This window comes from Oryzias latipes, chromosome 5 (assembly GCF_002234675.1).
Source record: "Oryzias latipes chromosome 5, ASM223467v1".
NCBI lineage: Eukaryota > Metazoa > Chordata > Actinopteri > Beloniformes > Adrianichthyidae > Oryzias > Oryzias latipes.
The window spans coordinates 29,874,129-29,896,676 of record NC_019863.2 but is presented as its reverse complement, the minus strand read 5'-3'; the positions used below and the strand labels follow the sequence as shown (position 1 = coordinate 29,896,676).

Genomic DNA, 22,548 nt, shown 5'->3' with positions numbered 1-22,548 from the left:
CGTTTCATTAAAGTTTTCATGGCGTAATGAGAGCGAAGGCAACGCTTCGAAGTAACCCACAAGAGGTGTGATGACGGCAGTTGCAAACCGCCCTGTGTTGTCATGAGAAGAGTCACAGTGAGCTTCAGAATAACTACAACTAAAAAAATCTGCCTATCAAAAGCAGGTTGACATGATGACACAGTCAGAGCCCACAACAAGACTATGACGAAACACACTTACAGTAAAGCACAAACATGAATGAAAAAAGGCTGATGGGTAATTCAGCTTAGTCATTTGAGTCTGTATGAATTTATTGACATCAACATTAGACGCCAGAAGGAAGCCTGAAACATCATGAAGAGGAAAAAGTTGCAACACTTGGTGAGTGTTTTAGCGTTCTGTCTGCAGGACAAGTTCAGAGTTAGCCTTCAGTTTAAAATTGGAGTGTGTGCGTGTGTGCGTGTGTTTTTGAGGAGGGTCTCGTCACACCCACCACCCGTCTGAGCCTGACAAAGGGGGTAGAAATAAGCCCGACCTAACGGCAGGAAGACACTGTTTGCTTCACAGGGCTGGACGTTTGTTCATATCTTGCTTCACTGGAGTCATGGCTCAATGTGAGTACTTTTCTCATACTTATAGTAGGCATTGGGCTACTATGGTAAAACCTTTTCATTTTTGCTGTTTAACTTTTCTTTAAGTCTCTCCTTCTAAAAGCTCTGGACTTTTGCGAGTCCTGAAGTAGATTTTCCTAATAATGAAGTGTTAATCCTCGTAAAATGGCTTCAGTCCTGTTTGAGCATCTGATGCTTGTGTAGCAGCAGAGAGCAGCTGCAGCTTTCCCTGATAGAGTCTATATTTATGCACCCGCGTGTCTACAGTCAAGTCAACTTTGTGCCCCCAAAGAGAGAAAAAAAAAATCTGCTTCTCTTCTTTCAGAGAATCCACTGGAGTTCTCACGCGAGTGTGGATTCAGAAAGTGAAATGCACAAGGAATGTGAGGAAAGCTGCTGCAAACATGTTTGTTGAGCAGCGTTACAGATATGGTGTACAGAACAGAGAGGTGGTGATGAATGCACTCACTTTGCTGGTTTCCTGCTGTTTACAGTCTGCGTGCTAACTTTCTTGTCTGGATTTTAAAGGTCAAGAAAACACTAAATTTAAGGAAAAACTTGTTTTGCATCATCCTCACGAGTGACAGCCACCTCCTGTTCTGTGCACAAAGAGTGCATTTGAAGTCAAGGAGAGTTGAGGTCAACATGTTCACTGCATTCAACTTCAGAGTGTTTGCATGTTTGTTTTTCCGGGATGACAAGTTTAGCTTAAAATTCCCTCTAAGGCCTAAAAGTGGTTTCTGGTGAAACAGTCAAGCATGAGAGGGAATCTCATGCATTTACAGTGCAGCATTATGTCTTAAAATGTGTAACATTTGGAAGCTGCTTCACTTAAAATGAGCGCATTGGGCTGAACGTTATTTTCCTTTTTTTAAATCCTTTTTTTCTAATTGCTCAATCCAAAGAATGTCTGTGCATCACTACAGAAATGAGGACATCTGCCTTCTGCTTTATTTTGAGCGTTCATCTGGTTTTGAATGACAGATTTTCATGAGGTTCCAATTAACTGCATTTTCCACCTTCCCTGTCAGGTTTCATGGACTTCACAGTAAATCCCGGCTCTCCAGGTGGTTTCTCAATTATCTCTTCAATAGAAACAGCGCTCTGGTGTCATGCTCGTATTTTTGGAAGACCATATTTTAAGCAATTGTACACGCTCAACATCAAATACCTTGTAATGATCTGGATGCAGTGTGTTTTCGCTTAAGATGCCAAGCACATAAAACATCCAGACCATAATAAAGACTGGGTAATAAGCCCAGCAGGAAGGCTTTGCAGTTGTGTCTTTGTTTAGTTAGATCAAGCCCAGGCCTGAAATCAGCACCCCCCCTCAACCTGCTTTCCTGGACTTTTCTTAAAGAATGAAGCATACGATCATTAAAGAATGATCTCTCAGTGGTTCTGAATGAACCTTCTGTTAAATCAGTACATGAAAATTGACTGGTGAAAATCATCTTAAATATCCTAATATTTTGCAGATGAATGCTAGATATGAAAATTCATTTATTTTCAATGACCTTTAGATCCCAGTAGTCTTTTTTATCATTTTAGGAAACTTTTTAAAGGTTCAAATGTTATTTATCAGCTGGAGTTTTTGTTGGGCTTTGTGGTAGTAAAAATGATAATGGTGAATATTTTTAAGAATCAATGCTTTACGATGAATGTTAAGGTTTAAAAAATGATGTATTTGTAGATAATAAGTTAGATGTGTGGCAAATGCTCATTTAAACCAGAGGAAACTGCAGCATCCTCTGGAAAAACCCCTCAATTTTAGGTTCCTGTCTCTGCAGCTGTGGACATTGAACGCTTGGACCTGGAGTGCCAGTTTAACAACACCGACCATCGGACTGATCTGAACGGCGTGGACAGGCTCATCGTGAGGAGAGGCCAGCCCTTCACCATCAGCCTGTACCTGCGCTCGGGAAGCTTCCAGCCTGGCGTCAGCTCCCTCAGCTTTGTAGCAGAAACAGGTGATTTCATATGGATGCTGTGCTCTAAATATTGAATGAAAAGGCTAAAGTAATGTGTTTAGGTATTCATTTTCATAAAACTCTGAACAATGAACTTCATTTTTGAATAAATGTAGAAATAGGTGATAAATTTGCAGCTTTGAGGTTGGAAAGAGGCATAATCTTCTTTAGTTTTCAAAAGACCCGATCATCTTATAAACTATTCCCTGCTGTCTTTTAATTATGATTATGCCGTTTTTAAGGCTAAATAGAAAAAAAAAACTGTTGTATTCCAGAACATAGTTTATGCAGACCGGCAGGAGTTTTATTCACTTCTGAGGTGTGACTGTTGGTGCCAAACAAGGTGAATCGTTTTCAAATGGAATTTTTTCATTTTAAAATTACTTTTCTCTATAAATATGTCCTCCATTATCAGAAAAATATCACAAAAACAGACTGGCGACCTGTCCAGCGGTCCCCAGGCCTTCGCCCACAAGTGGTTGGGATAGGCTCCGCCCCGTGACCCCGAAAGGGGATAAACGGATTATAAGATGATGAATGAATGGATGTCACAAAAACCTGTTAAAAACACCAAAAACACAGTTTTCATTGAAGTCTATCTGTAAGTGACTCTTCTGCTTTTTGTAAATGTTTTTGGAGGATGATCTGCAGATGTTTTCCCACTTCTTAAATACTTTCCTGTTTATGTTGGAATCTGAAGACCATGTTTCCTGGAATTTAACACCAATAACCATTTGTCTACCCTTGTAGAATTGAGATAAACCACTTATGTGAGACGACGCGCAGCACGCCAAGAACTACAACACATCTGGCAGGGAAATGTTGCTTGTCAGAGAAGGAAGCGGGTGTACAATCACTGATAACTCTGTCAAGCTTCAAAAACAATTCTGAAGGCGTCGGTTGTGGCTCTAAGCAAACAGAAAGTTGATTTTAAGGGGATATTGATGGCTGAGAGATGTGACCATGCTGCAGCAGTGTGCGACACTGGAGGCAAAATTATTGGAAGAAAATTGCAGTGATTCAACTTGCGATAACACAAATTGTAGACGAATTAAACAAACAGCCTCTCATAAATTAACAATTAGGTTCTCATTCTTATCTCGAATAAGCCTTCAGTTTTTCACCGACCCCTCTGAGTAATGTGTCACATTTTGTCACCTCCAGACCCATGGAAACTATTCTTAAAACTCTTAGTTCAGCTTGGAGTGTTTTTGGAAATGGGAAAGTGGAAAGTTAGGAGCTTTATTTAAGTTTTTGCTGCAAACTGTTGCATCTCTGTGAGTGTGACCCTGGTCCTTAAGGCACTTTGTTAGTAATCTCTGTATCTCCACGAGGACACATAGTTAACCTCCTCATCAAGATCTCCAGAGGGCTTAAAGACCCACTCCAAAAAAACTGTGTTTTTGGGGTTTTCAACAGGTGCTTGTAGCATTTTTCGGAGGACATATATTAAGAAAATTAAGCTTAAAATTGCATATCTGAATAATTCTTTGTCACGGTGAGGGGTTGGTTCGAGAGCCGGTAGGACCCAGATGCAGAGGCGGAGGCACAAGGTTCAAGGGCAAGGGGGTTTAATGGCCAACAAACAAAAAGTGCTGCAGAGCAGGATGACAAAGGAAACAAAACTTACTGTGGCGAGGAACATGGAACAAGAACACCAAGACAGAGCTAATGGACCAGCACAGGAGGAAGGCAGAGACAAGACTTAAATACAGACAGGGTAGACAAGACACAGGTGAACACGATCAGGGCAGATGGGGACCAAAGGAAGTAAAACTCAAGAAACAAGACAAGACAGGAAACCTTTCAAAATAAAACAGGAAACAGAACCAAACAAGAAAGAACAAGAACTAAAACGAAAAATAAGACACAACAAACTCAAACCATGACATTCTTGATATAAATCATTTTGAATCAGGAACGGACAGAAATTGTTGTTGGCAAAAGTGTGAAAGTGTGATGTAGAAGCTGTTACGACAAGCCACAAGCTCCATTCTGATGCATTCACTGGCAGACAAATAGATCCATGTACATCTTCATTTGCCTTGTCAGAGCTGGATTCTGGCTGAAAGCGGTTGTAAGCTAGAGGGAAAGCATGTAAACAGATGGATGATGGGGGCGGGCTTACTCCGCGCCAACAGCTCACGCCACAACTCATGGACAAATTTCTTAATAGACAACATCAACAAAACGACAGGCTTTTAGATTTTTGGCTAAACACGACATAATCTTAATTAAAAGACCACTGGGAACACTTACAACAGATGAAAAGATGATCGGAGTGGGACTTCAATATGTCAGTCGCTAAATAAGCTTGCAGTCTTAAGGACTAAAGTTGGAAATTCCTGACTTAGGGAAAGACTTCCTGTGCATTGGAGGGGATGGAGATGATTGAAGTGAAGGGTTGTCCTTTATGGACTCTAAAAAACCATAAAGATATCTGTGCATGATCGAGTTTTCAGATATTTGAGAGAAAGTAAAACTGTTTATTTCACTTTGCTTGATTTTTTTGATCAATGTCGTCTCCAGGTCCTCAACCCTCTGAGCAGTATGGCACCAGAGCCTCCTTTGGACTGTCTCCAGACGTCGACACTTCCCGCTGGAGCGCTGCAGTCACCAGTCCTCCTGGAGACATGGTGGCCCTGCAAATCTGCTCCTCCCCCAATGCACCCATTGGCCGCTACACCCTGACTGTGGGACAGTCGAAGATTGAATTTATACTGCTCTTTAACCCTTGGTGCCCAGGTAAACATAAGTGATGAGCTGTCTGTCAGGAGGGGGGCTGAAAGGCTGTGATGATCGTGTTTCACAGCTATAGGCAGGAGCAGCTGCGGACAAATCACACACGGGAATTGTTGGAGATCAAGTTGAAAGGAAAACTATTTACTTAAGAAGTGAACACCAGGTTACATCAGTCATGTTCCTGTCGCTACTTGCATTGACATGTCATTTCTTTTGACCCTTTGACAACAGCGGATGACGTGTTTCTGGACGATGAGAAGAGTTTGGAAGAGTATGTCTTGTCACAGGATGGAATCATCTTTCGAGGGAGCCACCAGTTTCCTCAACCCACACCCTGGAATTTTGGCCAGGTACCAACACTAACAGTGAAAATCTCAGCCCTTTTTGTCTTCCTTTATGATCTCAGTCAAGTGATCCATCATTTCAATAAGGTCATGAATGAGTCTGATCATTCTCATTCCAACAAAAGCTAAGTGTGTCGGCTAATGCAGGATCTTTCACTGAAAACCACAGAGCAGACTAAAACAGCGCAACTTTTGCTTTAGAAGTGATTATATAAGATGACAGACTTCCCTTTTTCAGAAAAGTTTTGCTTGAACTCTTTATAATTGATCATTGTTTTACCTTTATCACTTCTAAAGTGAAGCGTTTGTTTTGTTGTTGTGCAGTTTGAAAGTGGAATCCTGGATATCTGTCTGAGGATTCTGGATTCCAACCCTAAGTACTTGCGTAATCCGGGAAAAGACTGTTCAGGAAGGAGAAATCCCATTTATGTGTCCCGTGTGCTGAGTGCTATGGTAAGATCTGCCCCTTCATTTTAGATTTTTTTTTTCCCAGTACCCCAAATCGATATGAAAAGGTTGTGTTAATGTCTTTTTTTCATTGCTTTGCAGGTGAATTGTAATGATGACAAGGGGGTGTTGCTTGGGAAATGGTCAGGTGGCTACGATGGCGGTGTGAGTCCTTTTCTTTGGCGGGGAAGTGTGGAAATTCTCCGTAACTGGGACTCCCAAGCATGTCAGCCAGTACGCTTTGGACAGTGCTGGGTCTTTGCGGCAGTGGCCTGTTCAGGTATGATGGCAAGGAAAGTGAGAAAATGAACAAACCTGCATGAGGGTGTATTCAGGCTGGACACATTTGGTTTGCTTTAAGTGAACCAGAGTTTGTTTTCCCGATAATCCAGAACCAATTTCCAGTCTGAATGCATCCAAGTGAATCATGGTCTGGGACCAGGAACTGCTCTCGGACCCATCTTTAGAGGTGGTCTTGGTTTGTTTCCAATCAGACTGAGCTTCGCTTTGTTTAGGAGCGTGGACAACTGATCCAAAACGTGGACAACTGATCCAAAACGGCCACGGTAGCGGCGTTACGATGTAAACAGAGAGCCGCGGACAAATATGGAGCAACGATAAGACACAACAACTCATGCAATGTGGTCAGGCTCATTAAAAGGACTTTAAACGTGATACTCATTGCCTTTCAAGCCGTTTTCCCTACAATTTAAATGCCATAAATACTTATCAGAATACCTTCTTAGCCGACATCTCCTTAGCCACCGCCTCGCAGCATGCCTCCGCCATACCAAAGCAGCAGTCAAAGAGTTTCATCTGACGCTGATAGAGATGTTCATATAAAGTTTGAATCAGTTAACTTTCCCAACAAGGATTCTTGGCCAGTGACTGTGGAAATACTTCGTTATATCGTTTTGTTGACAGACTTTTGTTCGAATCAGAAATGTTTGGTAGACAGCAGTCAGTATAAACCAAACCAAGGTTCAGGACTTGATCCGGACCAAATTAAGTGGACTCGGTCGGGACCAACGGACTTCTCCAGTATGAATATAACCCTGAAAAAATAATACATGCATTCAAAAAGTTTTATTTTGCTCCTTCAAAAAGTCTTCATGGATCTTATTGTGCTGTTTTTTTGGTATTGTCAGTCTCCAGAGCTCTGGGCATACCTTGCAGAGTCGTAACAAACTTCCTGTCTGCACACGACACCAACAGCAACCTGACCATTGAGCGCTACATTGATGAAAATGGGGAGCTAGTCCAGTCCAGAGACATGATCTGGTCAGACATCTTTGAACTTGCACATTCTCCATTTTTGCAAAACATTGCAAAAAAGCATGTAATTAACCTTTTTTTTTCTGTAGTTTAAGTCCATGCCTGCTAAAGGCTGATTACTGAGTTCTCACAGGTTGCCTGCAAAGATTAGTAACCAGTCTGATGTGCACATACTCTCTCTTAAAGCGTCCTAGAAGTATGCCAGACTCTGCACCCCAGAGTGCCTTTGGGAGTCTCATTAAGTCTGTGTTTGTGCTTGTTGCAGCTGTTTGGCAGTACATGAAAGACCAGCAACACTTAGCAATGTTTAGCTGTCCAACTGGGTTGACACACTGAATTCTAACCCTCTGCAGTTATAGTGCATGTGACTGAAAAAAATAAAAATAAAAATAATGGTATGTTTTAACAGGAGTCACTTTCTAGCTTATCTGTTTTGTTCTGAACGCAGGAATTTTCACTGCTGGATTGAGAACTGGATGACCAGGCCTGACCTTAAAGCTGACTTTAACGGCTGGCAGGTCAGTGACCCCACACCCCAGGAAAAAAGTGAAGGTAACAAGTAAAAACTTTTAAATTACTTCACGTTTGTTTCACCATTTTACAAATATTTTAGCTCTAACGATGGATCCCTCCATCAGGAGTGTACTGCTGCGGCCCCATCCCTGTGAAGGCCATCAAAGAAGGCGAGCTTACCTTCAAATATGATGCTCCCTTTGTGTTTGCTGAGGTCAATGCCGATGTCGTCACATTCATGAAGAAAAAAGACGGCAGCACCTCCAAGGTTACTACAGCTACTGTGGTAGGTCAGAAGATCAGCACAAAGAAAGTGGGAAGTGATGCCAGAGAAGACATCACTCATCTCTACAAGTACCCTGAAGGTAGAGAACACTTATTAACATCTGTAGGTTGGGTGTCATTCATTTCTATTTAATTTTTGGTACTTTGGTTTACAAAGTTCAGAACTGAACAAGTGGAGGCCCACCAGCCATGGTGGAGACGCAGTAGAAGAAGGTAGCATAAGAAGCAGGAATCTCCTGCAGAAAGAAATCCTAAAAAAACCCAGATTTTTCTTATTAGTAAAAGTCATGGATCCTTTTGGCTGGGCGCCACTCAGACATAAGTTTCTACAACCCACATGGTGGGACTTTGAGTTCTGCTGTGGAAGAAGCAAAAACTCACAGCTTAAGCCCGAGTCACAACTTCCCCTACAGGCGGATACGAGCTGTCTGCAAAGAGGAAATAAGCAAACCTGTGAAGGGCTCGCATGCACACTATTTGTTATCCAGGCATGCTGCAGGCAACAAGTCATTACAGACATTTATATGACACACAAGGGTAAAGAATGTGAGCTGCAGGCCCGTTAGGGCAGTTCATGTGATAAGTGCGTGTTCCTTGCGTGCAGAAATGAGTAATTTGGACAATCAGGCTGCAGTTTGTGTGGACATCCTAAGGGAGTCCTACGAGCACTTACGTATCATGTACACACCCCGTGCGTATGTGAATTGAGTCAGTAAGAAGCCAGTACCTTAGTGCTGTGTAAGGGTACTGTACGACAGCATCACCTGTACATCATAAATGCATGCAACTTCCATTTGTCTTGCAAAAACTTCACAATACACTTACCACATGTTACATATCATTTTCTGTACATCTTATGAAATAGACCTCAAGGGACCTACAAGACACATATGTGCTCCCCTTACGATGCATCTGCTCCTCTTAACGTGCCTCCAGGCCAGAACAACCTAAAAACCCACAGCATCCGTAGGGGTGCATGTTAAAGCATTGATTCTACATGTCAGTGTGTCCACCTCCTGAGATTAAGTTTGTTTGTGGATGTTTTCTGGAGCATTTCACTAGAAATGCACTTAGTCCTACTAACTGGCTGCTAATAGACTTGTAAAAGCTTCAATTCTACTTTTTTTGCAATAATAATTTTTTTGTCTTTTATGATTACGCAGTTTTTCTCAGTCGCTTTAGTACAATTCTCAGATCAGAATTGAAGTTATTTTGGAATGTATGTGTGTATATTGTGTATATAGGTTTTTATACTTACTCCATAGTCTTTTTCTTTTATATACTGCTCTCTGTTCCTGTACTGCTGCCGCAATAAGGAAATTTCCCCATCGTGGGACTAATAAAGGAATATCTTATCTTATCTTATCTTAAGTTTGCAAATACGCGTGTGCATTTCTCAAAACAATTTGTGCAAACAGCAAAACACTATGGATTTCTTGCAAAAGCCTGTAACTTGCTCAAAATCTTTGGTTCATCTCTCAAAACTAAGTCTTTATGTCATTGAACATGTCAGTGCCATCAGAATGTCAAGTTCTTGTGTCATTGTCTACGAACACGACAGTCAAATTACTTAGTCATGTTGTCAATATAACTGTGTACTTTAGAGGGAGGTTCTGATGTAAACTATGGCTAAGGTTTTGATGACAATTATTGTAAAATGTTAGTTATACCTTTTTTGTTTGATTGCAAGAGACTGGACAAGATTCACATTTATACTTTTATTGTTCACATTATAATTTGTTGACAGACCATGTCATACCAACATAGAAAAAAACCCACTGCAAACAGTAACACAAAGGGGAAAAAAATGATAGGACAATATTCTGTACTACAGTACAGGCAGTACATAGGAATTGGTGTGGTCTTCCTACACCTCTTGTCGTTCCTGTATGTTAGGCCACAAATTCTCATCCACATCACAGCGAATATCCTCTCTTGCAATGCAGCGAAATATGTTTGTCACATTATGACAACGTGGTCAACCATTTTGCAGTTAATGACTTATACGATGAACTAATGACTAGGTGTTTTGAGGAGTAAGACTATTGCACAGTGAACTGTATAATACATTTTGATCAACATGACATAAATAATTGACAATGTAGCAAAGAAAAGAGAATTGTACATAATCATTTGCATGGATGTACCAAAGCAATTGCAACTTGTTCAAAGAAGTGAGAAACTGCTTATATGATGTACACAAGTGACATCATGATGTGAAGATTGAACAAATAGTTTTGGGAATTTCATTCTGATCTGAGAATTGCACTAAAGCGACTGAGAAAAACTGTAAACCAGAGACAACAACAAGCTCATTCAAAACGTATTTTGCTTTTATTTCCCTTGAGTTTATACCAAATCCCCTAACACTGAAGAAATGTTTTGTCACCAGTTTATTGTACTATTGAGTCACTAAGACTTTTCAAACCAGGAGGGTAATCATATAATATTGCATAGCACATAGCATTTTGTACTTGATGCTTCTGCCTCTATAATTCCAGGATCTGATGAGGAACGGGAAGCTTTTACGAAGGCCAACCACCAGAACAAGCTGCTCCAGCAGCTTCAGAATGATGGCCTCCACCTCGCCATCAAAGTGACATCTGACATGAAGAAGGGCTGTGACTTTGACGTGTTTGCTGTCGTTACTAACAACACACAAAGTGAGAAGATGTGTCGCCTGGTGTTTGGATCCTGTGCTGAGTCCTATAATGGCACTCTGGGGGAGAACTGTGGATTTAAGGACCTGCTCAATGTGGGCCTCTCACCAGGTGCAGGTAACCCAAGTCATCTTCAGAAATAACACTGCAATGATTCCAAAATGAGCCCTGCCGGCCTTCATTTGATTTCGGATGCGTTTTTCTAGAAAGACGAATTCCACTGAGGCTGAACTATTCCAAGTACGGCAGCCATCTCACAGAGGACAACCTGATTCGTCTGGCAGCTCTGGTGGTGGACTACTCCACAAAGGAGGCCATACTGGCAGTGAGACATATTGTGCTGGAGAATCCAGAAATCAAAGTCAGAGTGAGTATGGGATGGGGAAAGGATGGGGTCATGTGAAAGGGAATCACAAAAGAGGTCTAAGAGGATCCAGAAAGCACAAGAGAAACGTCTCGGCTTATGTTTTTGTAGGCCAACATTAGAATCGCTTGCTTCTGACGGTCACACCATAAAAAAACCATGCCTCTCACTTTTCTTCTTAATCTTTTATTACATATTTATTGCCTTACTTTTCCTTCACTTTTATTTTTATTTCTTAGTCTTCTTAGTTTTCCATTTACATGAGAGGCCGGGGTAGGAACAGGGATTTAGTCCAAGTCTTGATTAGAGGTTGATACTGAAGCGAGGAAGCTCTGGGAAAGTGCTGCCATATGGGTTGACTCGACGTTAGCCTATTGCTTTAATAGAACTGGAGTAAGCAGAGGCCAGCAGATGTTGCAGCCACTCTGAGGCGAGTGAGAGTGCACGGTTAAGTCAAGTGATTAGATTTAAGTCTCAAGGACAACTCTTAATGCTGAAGAGCTGAAGGTGCAACACCCCACTGTTTCTGCAGCATGCTGACAAGAGTGGAGGTTAAAGCTCAGGAAGAGAAACTGCAAAGACTTAGTGGTGAGTATCGGGTGACAAAGGAGGAGGAATGTAGGAAATATGGAGCGAGAGAACATAAGAAATGTAAGCATCAGTCACAGCCAAAAGCTTTTTATTTTGTCCTTTGTACTTTACAACCGTTGATCAGATCTGGACTTTGAGAAGCAGTCCTTTAAAGGCATCCTTTTAATGTGCATTAATCATACAACAGTTCAATGTTTTGAAGCTGAAGTTAGTCACCAAACATTGTCATAAATAACTAAATAGATCCTCCTTCCATGTTTCTCTGCATTTTATCAGAAGCTGATGTTCTCTTGTTATTTTAAAGGAAATGTTTTAAAGTTATTTTTAACTTGATGTTTAAAGTCCCACTCTGATTATCCTTCTGATCTTTTTTCAAAAATCTTTTGAATATGATTATGCCATTTTTAGCCCAAAGAAAACCTGTGTTGTTTTCTATGACTTAGCTTCTGCAGAGCGGCAGCAGTTTAGAAATTCGCCTCTGAGTTGCTGGCAGGACTGTTGGTATGAGTAAGCCCGTCCCCCACTGTCCATCTTCCCTTTGTTTGCACTCTGTCCTGCTAGCTTACGGCCCTCACAACCCAAACCTAACATTAGCAATGCAGCAATATTGAAGCCATTCAGCCGTACAGTTTTGAACCCGACCCAAGCTCAGAAGATAAAAACAAAGACGTACATGGATCTATTTGTCTGCAAGTGGAAGAATCAGAAAGGAGTGGAGGAGGGAGCTTGTGGCCTGCCTCAGTAGCTTCCACGTCAAAGATACAAGCTTTTACAAACTGTATTTTTTTGTCTGCTCCTGATCCACAATTTAAAGAAATACCCAGAAATGCAACCTTATGCTTTCCTTAAAAAGGTCTTCCATCAGAAAACTGCTACAAGAACATGTTAAAAACACACCTTTTTCCATTGGAGCAGGATTTTTAATTCCAAAGTTACTGTAAAGGTTTAGGATGGACCACCCAGAAAGACAGAGACTCAGGTGCAGAACAGAGCCTATTTGAAAAAGCTCAGCAAGTGGCAGATATTTCAGAAATGTTAAGAGGTTCAGGTGAATGTTTAGCAATCTCTGGGCAGAATTATGAGGTTGGTGGTGGCGTTAATCCAGCAAGCAATCACTAAACAAAGGTCAGAAAAGTTGATAAATGTACAGGCAGGGCCAGGTCCAAATACAGAAAAGAAAAAAAGTCAGCAACTGTATTGTACATACAATAACCATGCTTGGATGTGGGCACAAGTTACAACAAACTGGCTGGGAAGCAAAGTAAATAAGAGGAATACCTGCAGCTCAGAACAGGTGAGAGTCTTAAGGCTGATGAGGAGGAAAGACAGCGTGAAAATGGCCTAATTGGCAGCAGCTGCTGGAGGTCTGGCAGCTCAGGAGAACATGATGGTTTCAAGATGTTCAGAAAGCTCAGAATCTAAAATTGTCCTCCTTTTGTATGATATTGTTGCCTTGTTTGGGCAAAATTATTAAGTATTTGGTGACAAAGAGGTGAATGTTTCCCCACAGATCCTGGGAGAGCCAAAGGAGAACAGGAAGCTTGCTGCGGAGATCACCTTGCAGAACCCGCTACCAGAACCGCTGGAGAACTGCTGCTTCAGCATCGAGGGAGCCAACCTGACCGGCGGACACGTCCTTTCTGAAAGGTTGAACGAGCTCTTTTTTTTTTAAACTGAAAGCAATAATTTTGGAACTTAAAAAACCTTTTGGTTTTTCTGAAATCACTGGAGTACTGTAACAATCTGTAACCCTTCATCGTGTCACAAGAACAGGCAGATTGCTGGATCCAAATGCAGCAGGTTAGCTCGGGAAATAGTCCATAAAGCTAAATCAGGGTCAGGCAGGCAGGGGTCAAAAGCAGGCATGACATCATCAGAGGAGACACAAGGGTAGTCAAGATCCAGGCGATGGTCGGGGCAGGCAAACAGAGTCCGAAACAGGGTCAGGAGACAGAAGATCCGGTCCAAATACAACGCCCGGGAAGGAAGGCAGAGTAGCACTTTGCACTGAGTTTCACTCAGCGCAGTTCTTACGTATGCTGTGGTTGACTGAATGAATGAGTCACATATGTGGCTTCCAGGAAGTGTGCGCTGAGGATGCTGGGAGCTGTAGTTTGTTTTTTTAATAGGATTTGAGTTTGCTACAAGCATCAATTTGACCACTAAACAGTAAAGCCAAGTCAGCAGCGATGCTGACTTTTTTTGGTTATTTTATAATTGTATTTTTATGCATGTTGTAAAGATTTTACTAATTTGCTCAGAGTTCCATTGGAAAGGAAGTTCCTGCCAGGAAAAAAGGGGATTGTGATTCAATTCCCTCCTTTGGTCAAACTCCTGCAGAATCGGTGAATTATTTTATCCATGCTAGTTTGTTGGTCCCCATGAAAATGAATGGAACTCTGGCATGTTTTAGTGTTGGGATGGATGGTCTTCTCCAGGAAGGAAGCCCCTTATTGCATAGAGACACTGCAGGGACTTCTACAGGAAACTAAATATGATGAGATGATGAGATTTTTATGTTAAGCGCTTTGTGTTTTTAACCAAAATGAAAGGCGCTATATAAATAAATAAAGTTTGAGTTTGAGTTTGAGTTTGAGAAAAAATAATAAAAACGCTCAACAGTAACATTTGCAGAAAGCCATTTGTGTGAGTTCATTGTGTTAAGCAACAATCACTCTTTTAAGTGCAGCACATTAATGCAGCATCGGCTTTCTGATTGTAGGACATATGTAATCTTTGTTTGGATCTTTCTTGTCTGCAGTGTTTTGCTTACATAAATAGTCACAGGCGTCATAAGTTTTGGTCAAAGACCTTTTTACATGTTTACGCCATTTGAGTATTGTGATAAAGTCCTGCTGCTGCATTCGCAGTCGTGAAACTTAAATATTTACCTTCCAGGCTGAGCTCCACTGTGGGACCCGGTGAAGACGCCAAAGTGAAAATCTACTTCACTCCCAGCCACTCGGGGCTGAGGAAGCTCGTGGTCGACTTTGACAGTAACAAACTGTGTCACGTCAAAGGCTACAGAAACGTCATCATTGGAAAGTAAAGCCTCGATAATTGTCATTAAAATGTTTGCAGTATAGCAATAAACAAATGCATAATCAATGTAAAACCTGCATGCAAAGGTTTGTCGCCTCAAAGTTATTGTAGTTTTCTTCTTCTGTTCCTGTGTTACGTCTTTTGAAAATCTAAAGCAGGCTGCCCAAAGTCCGGCCCCTGGACCAAATGCGGCCTGCAATCCAATTTCCATTGGCCTGCAGGCCCCTGTCATAAATCAGTAATATCACTTTCTTAAAACTTTGTGTACAATTTCTTACAGGGCCTATATCATGCACTTTCTGAGCTTAAAGTTCGATTCAATTCAATTTTATTTGTAAAGCCCAAATTCACAACAACAGTCGTCTCGATGGGCTTTGTATCAGTAATTGAAAAGTAAAACATAAAATCAAAAGGATCATGAATACATAGAATTCAATAGGAAAATACTAAATTGAACTAACAAACTGACTAAACTAAACTAGACATCCCTGCCCTTAGACCCTCCTTCGTTATGTGTATTCATTCCTCACAAAAACCTGCTCCCTAAGCACCAGTCCCTCAAATCCACGAAAACCAGTGGGTTCTCCCAATGTGATGTCACAAAATAATAATAATAATAATAATGGATTGGATTTATCTGCGCTTTTCAAGACACCCAAAGCGCTTACATTGTGTCCATTATTCATTCACTCCTCATTCATACTTGGTGATGGTAAGCTATGGTTGTAGCCACAGCTGCCCTGGGGCAGACTGACAGAGGCGTGGCTGCCATTTCGCGCCTACGGCCCCTCTGACCATCACCGGGATCATTCATACACATCCACACACCAGTGGAGCCACACTGGAGGCAAGGAGGGTGAGGTGTCTTGCCCAAGGACACAACGACATTTTGGCTGGAGGGAGCGGGGATCGAACCGCCAACCCTTCGATCATTGGACGACCCGCTCAACCACCTGAGCCACTGTCGCCCCAGTGGCTCACAAAGTGGCTCACAAAGTGAGGAACAGCCCCTTCCACAAGAATATGCGCTCCCAGCACCGCCACTAGGCTATCACACAAACACCCACTTCCTCCACAGAGCTAGCGGTGAGCAGTAACATATTTTCATTTTTCATCCATCTTTCCCAAAATGTGGATGTTTGTTTTCGTGGGCGAAACTCAGACACGCTGTCGAGGCTGGCACTTGGTTGATGTCATGAAATGGGCGGCACCCACACAGAGCCAAAGCCGGCCCCTCAGAGATCGAGTCGTCCTACTTCCGTGTCGGAAATAACAAGAATAGCATGAACTAGGTCCTTTAGTGGTGATCTGTTAAATTCTGTTACAAACTCTTGTAAACATGTGAAATGTAATTGCTGGATCCTTCTTTCACACTTTCTGGCTCTGTAACAAGTTACTAAACAAGGTTTTTGTTTTTTTTTCCCAGACAGACATTTTCTTTATTTTATTTCTAGTCTTCCAATACAAAATCCACAGTAACTTTAATAAAAACGTATTTCTGTTCTATGTAAAGAAGTGAAAAGTATCCCATTCCAAGTGTCACTATAGCCCTTCAACAGCAGAGCTTTGGCTCCAGTGTTCACATTCTTTTGGCTACCTGTACTCTATAACTGTTGAGGCGATTGACATAATTCCAATGGATTCTGAAGCAGCGAAAAGCCCTGAGATGCAAACCCAACAGTGGTGAAATGATTACGCAATCAACACAAATCAGCTGATTCTGTTATGGACAGAGGGAGCATTGTGCTGCAAAAGCGGTATAGAAAATCCAATGCGAGCGTTATGGTATGTCACCGTGTGTTATTCAGGTGTCGTCTTCAATGTTAAAGGGTTAAATAATTCACTTATTGTTATTATAAGGGTTTAAAGAATGCAAGCCAATTGGTTAGTCCTCACATTTTTAAACTAACCATGATTTCTTAGGACACTCCTGGTCTAAAAATATTTTATCATGACTCAAAAATGCCACAGGCCCCAGAAATAAGTCAAAAGTTCCTATTCGATTGACTGATTTGTTTTAAATGAGCCAAAAAAAAATCTGCCAATGGGGTAAGAAAATAATTCTAAGAATCCTCATTTTAAACTAAGCTTTTGCTCAAAAGTTTAAATGGTACATGTCTGTAATTCAATCTAAAGTTGTGATGTGATGACCCACAATGCTTCTAAAAATGTGTTTGTTTAGCTTGCTATCTGTCAAACTGTATTTCTTTGGCTGATAAAAAATAAATCATATTTCTACCAGACTGATGATTGAAACATGTCAACAGATACCTGACATGTAAACCAGCTGGCCTCATTCTCTCTCCACATTCAGAAATGAGATTCACACCTTTTGCTCGTTTAAGCAACTTTCAACACAATTCTTTACCATGAGAGATACACTGAGGGAAACTAAAGAAAAATGATGGATGATACATCTTTACCCAAATTAGTTTCGACCTCACTTTTTTTTTTAAAAACCACTCTAAATTACATTCTAAACTATTTTCTGATTCACTTGTTTTCAACGTTGATTTGATGCAGAGTTGGATGAAAGTGAAGGACTTTGCTGCACCCTGGTGGCCAGAAGGACGCACTGCAATGATCATGAGGAGTAAAACGTTTCCTTTATTCAGGTGCTGCTGACTACAGCCCCCCCATCTTTAAATGCTGATTTATTTTTGAGGTCGTGGGCTGTTAAAAAGTCCAAACTACATCTATACGTCAAAGAATCAACAAGTTTGTTCTCCTTAATGACATATAAAATCATAAATTAGTGATTAAGATAAATGCACAACAAAGAAAAACCCAAGTTGTCTTGAAATGGAGATGATGTGAGTTCAGAAGGAGATAATTCCAGATGAAATAACTCAACTTTAGGAGAGCTGATGCTCTCCTGAAGTCAATTTAGGAGAGCATGAAGCAAACCTGAAGTAAACGACAGTGAATGGGGATGTCCATCAACTCAAAATGTAAAAGTTTATATTAAAAAGTTCAGAAAAAGTTGCTGTTGTGTCAAAACACAAAAGGGAACCATGTTACTGTCACTGGGATGTGACAGAATAAATTGTGTATTATATTTTATTGTATGCTCTGTTTATATATGATGTCAGATTCAAACTAAAAGTGTCTTAAAACAAACATTTTATCTGAATTAGCACAAAAAACAGCACTTAGAATGCAGCAGTTAAATAATGTTTATAGTTCTTTATAGTTCAGGGTGAAATGATTGATAGTTTATTAAAATTTAAAAGCATGATTTGAGTAGAATTAGCCACTCCTAAATGACTTTAATGGTGAATATTCAGATTAACTGTTACAGTAAGCAGAGGTCCTTTTATGCATCATTCTCTGCTTTCTGTTAAAGTGATTGTCTTCTTTTAGGTTCAGTTACAAAATCTTTCAACATTTCTGTCAGTTCATTATCACCCGGTCTTTACAGCTTTCAGTTAGTCAGTGTGAGTTATTTCCTTCTTTCTCTTCCTTGTTCAGGTTTTTTTTTTTTTTTAATCTTTTACTTGTTTATTAAAAATGTAGGTTTTTTTTGAGATGCAGTCAACAGCTGAAGTATTATTCACAGCAGAAAATGCCATTTAATTCAGACACTTCTAATAAGCCAGAATATCTTAAACATATAATATTATCCTCTGTAAGGAATGTAGGGAGTAACTTTTTTTTTCCTCCTTTGGCTCCGCTATGCTACCCCAACCTTTTTTTGACCAGGCATGGTGGCAGAAACTTCAGCATGACAAACCCCAGGGCCCCACAAAAGACGGAAAAAACAGAGCAGACGACCTGACGAGGTGAAACTGAAAACCAGGCGCTTAAATAGACTGAGGGTGATTGACAGAAATGAAACCAGCTGTGGATGATCAACATGAACCAGGACTGACAGAGGAGCAACTCAAAACACCACCAAAACCAAGAAAACAACAGAAAAACCAAACTAAAGCACAAAATCCTTTCAATTTTAACTAAACAACCTAAATGTTGGTGTTCAAAGCAGTGAGAAAAAGAAGAATTAACAAATGAACTGCTATTTGTCAGCCACTTTGAGGTTCTTTCATTCCTTTTTAAATTCATGAGTCCAATTTTCTGAGCTAAATACTTTCCCTTTAATTGTGTTCCTAATAAGTCTGTTTACTCCTTTTATCTTCAAAGCGTCATTAGCTGGTTGTGTCTGTGTGGTGAAGTCATTTGAAGCTGTCTCTGTTGGGTAGCTTTGTTTTTGCACTTTTCTTTTTTCTTATTTTGCTGGTTTGGACTAAACTGACTAAAGCTGGGGACTGGTCTTCCGGTTTCCACTTAATTTAAATTATCCAGTATTATAAGCAGTAATTTTTACACCATTATCCCCCCTGCACAACCCCAAAGTCCTTTCTAAATTTGTATAATTGACATGCTTCTGCAGGTTTACCAAAGAAAGTAACTAAGTAATAAGTCCTGTAAGACACATAAGGTCTGATTTAGTAAGATAGGTTAATACCAATATAAACCCACTCTGATAAATATCATGTTTTTGGTGTTTATAACATGTTTTTGTTTCCATTTTTTGACAGTGAAAGACATTTGTTCGAAAAATTAAGCTCAGAATGCAATTCCAACTGTCTGCAACAGGTAAGGGAAGGGGGGCGGGATTGCTCCGAGCCAACAGTCCTGCCCACAACTCAGAGATGAATTTCTAATGAACTATGTCCAGGAAAACGACTGATTTTTAACATTTTGGCTAAAAACAGCAAAACCATTAAAAGACCACTGGGAACGCTTTGAAAATAGATCAACTAATGATCGTAGTGGTACTCTAAACAAGAAGTAATCTGTAATGTATATTTTAAGTAACTGCATTTGAGAGACTGACAGATTATATTAAAAGTGTTTTTATGATGGGGACACTTCTAATTATTTGAGAACGTCGGGTGGGATGTAAGTAGAGGAAGCGAAAGTGAAAGTTTGCAGGGTAATGGTACAGTTTGTCCACATGTTTTCCAGCAGTCTAAATCTTCAGCAGCAAACCTGAAGGCTTGGCTCACAGTTACCAGCCCAACGTTTATCAGCAGGGAAACTTCTCAGCCTGACAAAAGTTTTCTGTCTCTAAAACCAAACCAGGGGGTGGATTCAACAAAAAAAAGGAGCCTCACAAATCCATCTGCTGCATTCGAGTTACCATCAGTTACAAGATGAAGATGTTATAGAATAGAATTAGCATGTATGAAGATATCTCCGCAAACGTCAGGAATTGTGAAAAGTGAACTCCTTTATTTTGTGCTTGTAACACTGAATGTCAACAATATTGATCTTTTTTGCTATTTAGAGAATCCACAAGAAAATAACAAAATCCAACCTTATCTGATTGGTTTTACTAAAGGCGTATTACATGAACACAAAGTAATAACAAAGGACACAACACTGACACAGATGCACTTAGAATTAAAATGTTATCAGGTCTCATTGGGGTCTCAAACAACCAAGCAACAAAAAAAGACCCACTTGTAGCAGAGTCTTTGCTTACTGCAATACAAATACCTAACTAGTTAGTCTGACCTGCTGTCTTTATTTTACTATTGTCTTACTGAACATTTTCAACAACAATCTGCTCAAAATCCAGGATAAAGTTAGAAAACTGGCTAAAAACAATAATCACAAACGTCATCGAGGAAGTAAAAGTTAGCAGTCTAAGACATTTTTTTTACAGCTGGATCAGTTAAAATCACTTAAAATGCACATTTTTGAATGAAAATGAACAAAGGGAGGGTCCCATATCTGCTTGAATTTGGCCTTAAAATGTAAAGCCTTTTCTCTCCTGGCATTCTCTAAGATTCAGGCAGCAAAGAAACCAAGAAACATATCAAGACGTCCAGTGATGGAGGATCCCTCCGCGTAGAAACAAGACCTGGACATGCAAAAGAGCAAGTGATTAACTAGGAAACTAACAGCTGCCTCACAATCTCAGAGGCTACCAGCCTGTCTCCTCCTCATCCTCTCGCCTGTTTCCTGGATGAGGGGTTTTGTGACTCCCCTGTCTCCACTGCTGGGCTTCCTGCAGCTCATGTGACTCCTGACTGTTGACCTGGAGGTAGGCGCGGACGCGGTGATGCTGCGCTACGGCGCCGCTGTTGTCAATAACTCGGCACTCGTAGGTCCCTTCGTCTGATGCTTTGACACTGGAGAGGCGGAGTTTATGGGAAATGTTGCTGCCGACGACTTTCACCACCTGGTGGAGACACAAGCAGTAAAAGCGACATGAATCACATGAAAGATGTCTATGAAGACTCTCATTAATCCAGAATTGACAAAGCCTTTTGGATAAGAGGTGACACGTCTTCTATGTTTAAAAACCAGATGACAGCCCCTAAACCTACTACCATGATGACATTAAAAGAAGAAGTCACTAAAAGCTTTCTAAAACTTACACTTATCTTGGTGGAGTCCTCCGGTATTTCCTCCATGGTCGCTATCTGCACAGAAACAACAAAAGCATCCCAGTAAGCATCCCACATAGGAGCATCTTTAACAAGCCAATGCAACGATTTTAGATGCTTCGGTTTTTCTCTGTTGCTGGAAGCCTTGAGGCACGCTTTACTTGGGCATGTACTGAGTGCAGACCTGCTTGGTGTCACCAAGTCTCTAAACGGGGTGATTACATATGCAGAACCAGAGACATTCTTATGGGGACAGCTATGGATTGTACATGTTGTAAACTTTAATTTCAGAGATCTTTTTTTTTTCTTTCTCAGAGCCAATTATAGCTTTGACAAACGTGACAGAGGAGCGTGCGTCTCCCATGAATGTGATCCCCGCTATCCCACTGCTGCCAATCACTAATAAGCATGCATACTTTGTTGCCATGCTGGAAGGCTTCTGCCACAGCAAATTTTGCATTTCATTGTGACTGCTAAACAGTGAACTGTGAGCTCGGCCCCAGCCATCAGGAGCCCAAATAAATGATTTGCTCTCTAACATTTAGGTTTCATTTTTCCCCCATATTTGGTTTTTAAAAAAAAGCTTCCAAAACTGAAACAGCCTGATGTTTAATGGATGTACCGGGACAATGTCAGCATTGTGGTTGCTCCATTCTGTTCATGAGAACAGTTCAGAGTAACATGATGAACTGGACCAGAGCCTGTTTGGTGGATGGCAGCACTCAAAGTACCAAGTGGTGTGATCCACTCACCAAACATACACCTTCTTCATATTCTTGATTTATTTAGTACACCTGAAAAGTTTGTACCTTATATATACTGTGCACGTCTCTGTGACAATAAACATTACAAAATTCAATTAGATTCCCAAGAGAGACCACATTTCCTTCTTCCTCAAGCCTGGCCTAAAAATACAACTCTTTACTCACAACTGCCCATGGGGGTATATGGCTTTCTGTGGGTGAAAAATGGGCAAACCTGAACATGCCCAGGTGGCATGCAGGAAATATGAAGGGTGTGAGCCCATATAGAGCCACTTTTTTCTTTTCTTTGTTTAGGGATTTGCTGTATGCGAGAGGTTGTGGTGATCACTCACAACACGCCGCAGTGAGTATGGGTGAAGTAGGTAAAACACAAGTGTGACGTACGGATTTCAACCCCGGCAAATGCTTCAGTGCTGTTCACGTTATAAGTGTGTGCTCCTTGTGTGCAGCCTGACTGTTAGAAATGAGCAAATTAGACAATTAGAGTGTAGTTCGTGTGGACATCCTCCACCTGCACACCGAGTGTCCAAAAACATGCTTTGGTTATTCTAAATTGTCCA

The 22,548-nt window shown here is 40.8% G+C and overlaps 2 protein-coding genes across 2 annotated transcripts in view; one reads left to right on the top strand and one right to left on the bottom strand.

Moving 5' to 3' along the window:
- Positions 1 to 468: 468 nt before the first annotated feature.
- Positions 469 to 14,911, top strand: LOC101173460 (protein-glutamine gamma-glutamyltransferase 2). The gene is made up of 13 exons (XM_023955253.1): positions 469 to 596; positions 2,384 to 2,563; positions 5,093 to 5,308; positions 5,537 to 5,655; positions 5,974 to 6,102; positions 6,199 to 6,376; positions 7,245 to 7,377; positions 7,820 to 7,923; positions 8,010 to 8,249; positions 10,671 to 10,946; positions 11,036 to 11,196; positions 13,295 to 13,431; positions 14,683 to 14,911. The coding sequence occupies exons 1-13, from the start codon at positions 587 to 589 to the stop codon at positions 14,831 to 14,833; spliced, it is 2,034 nt and encodes a 677-aa protein (XP_023811021.1). The 5' UTR covers positions 469 to 586; the 3' UTR covers positions 14,834 to 14,911.
- Positions 14,912 to 16,239: 1,328 nt separating this feature from the next.
- Positions 16,240 to 22,548, bottom strand: part of LOC105354150 (V-set and transmembrane domain-containing protein 2-like protein) — a 55,760-nt gene continuing 49,451 nt past the window's right edge. Inside the window, exons 3-4 of the mRNA XM_023955256.1 lie at positions 21,216 to 21,260; positions 16,240 to 21,016 (exon numbers count right to left, since the gene is read on the bottom strand). Coding sequence (XP_023811024.1) covers positions 20,759 to 21,016; positions 21,216 to 21,260 — 303 coding nt within the window. The 3' untranslated portion in view covers positions 16,240 to 20,758. The remainder of the gene's footprint in view (positions 21,017 to 21,215; positions 21,261 to 22,548) is intronic.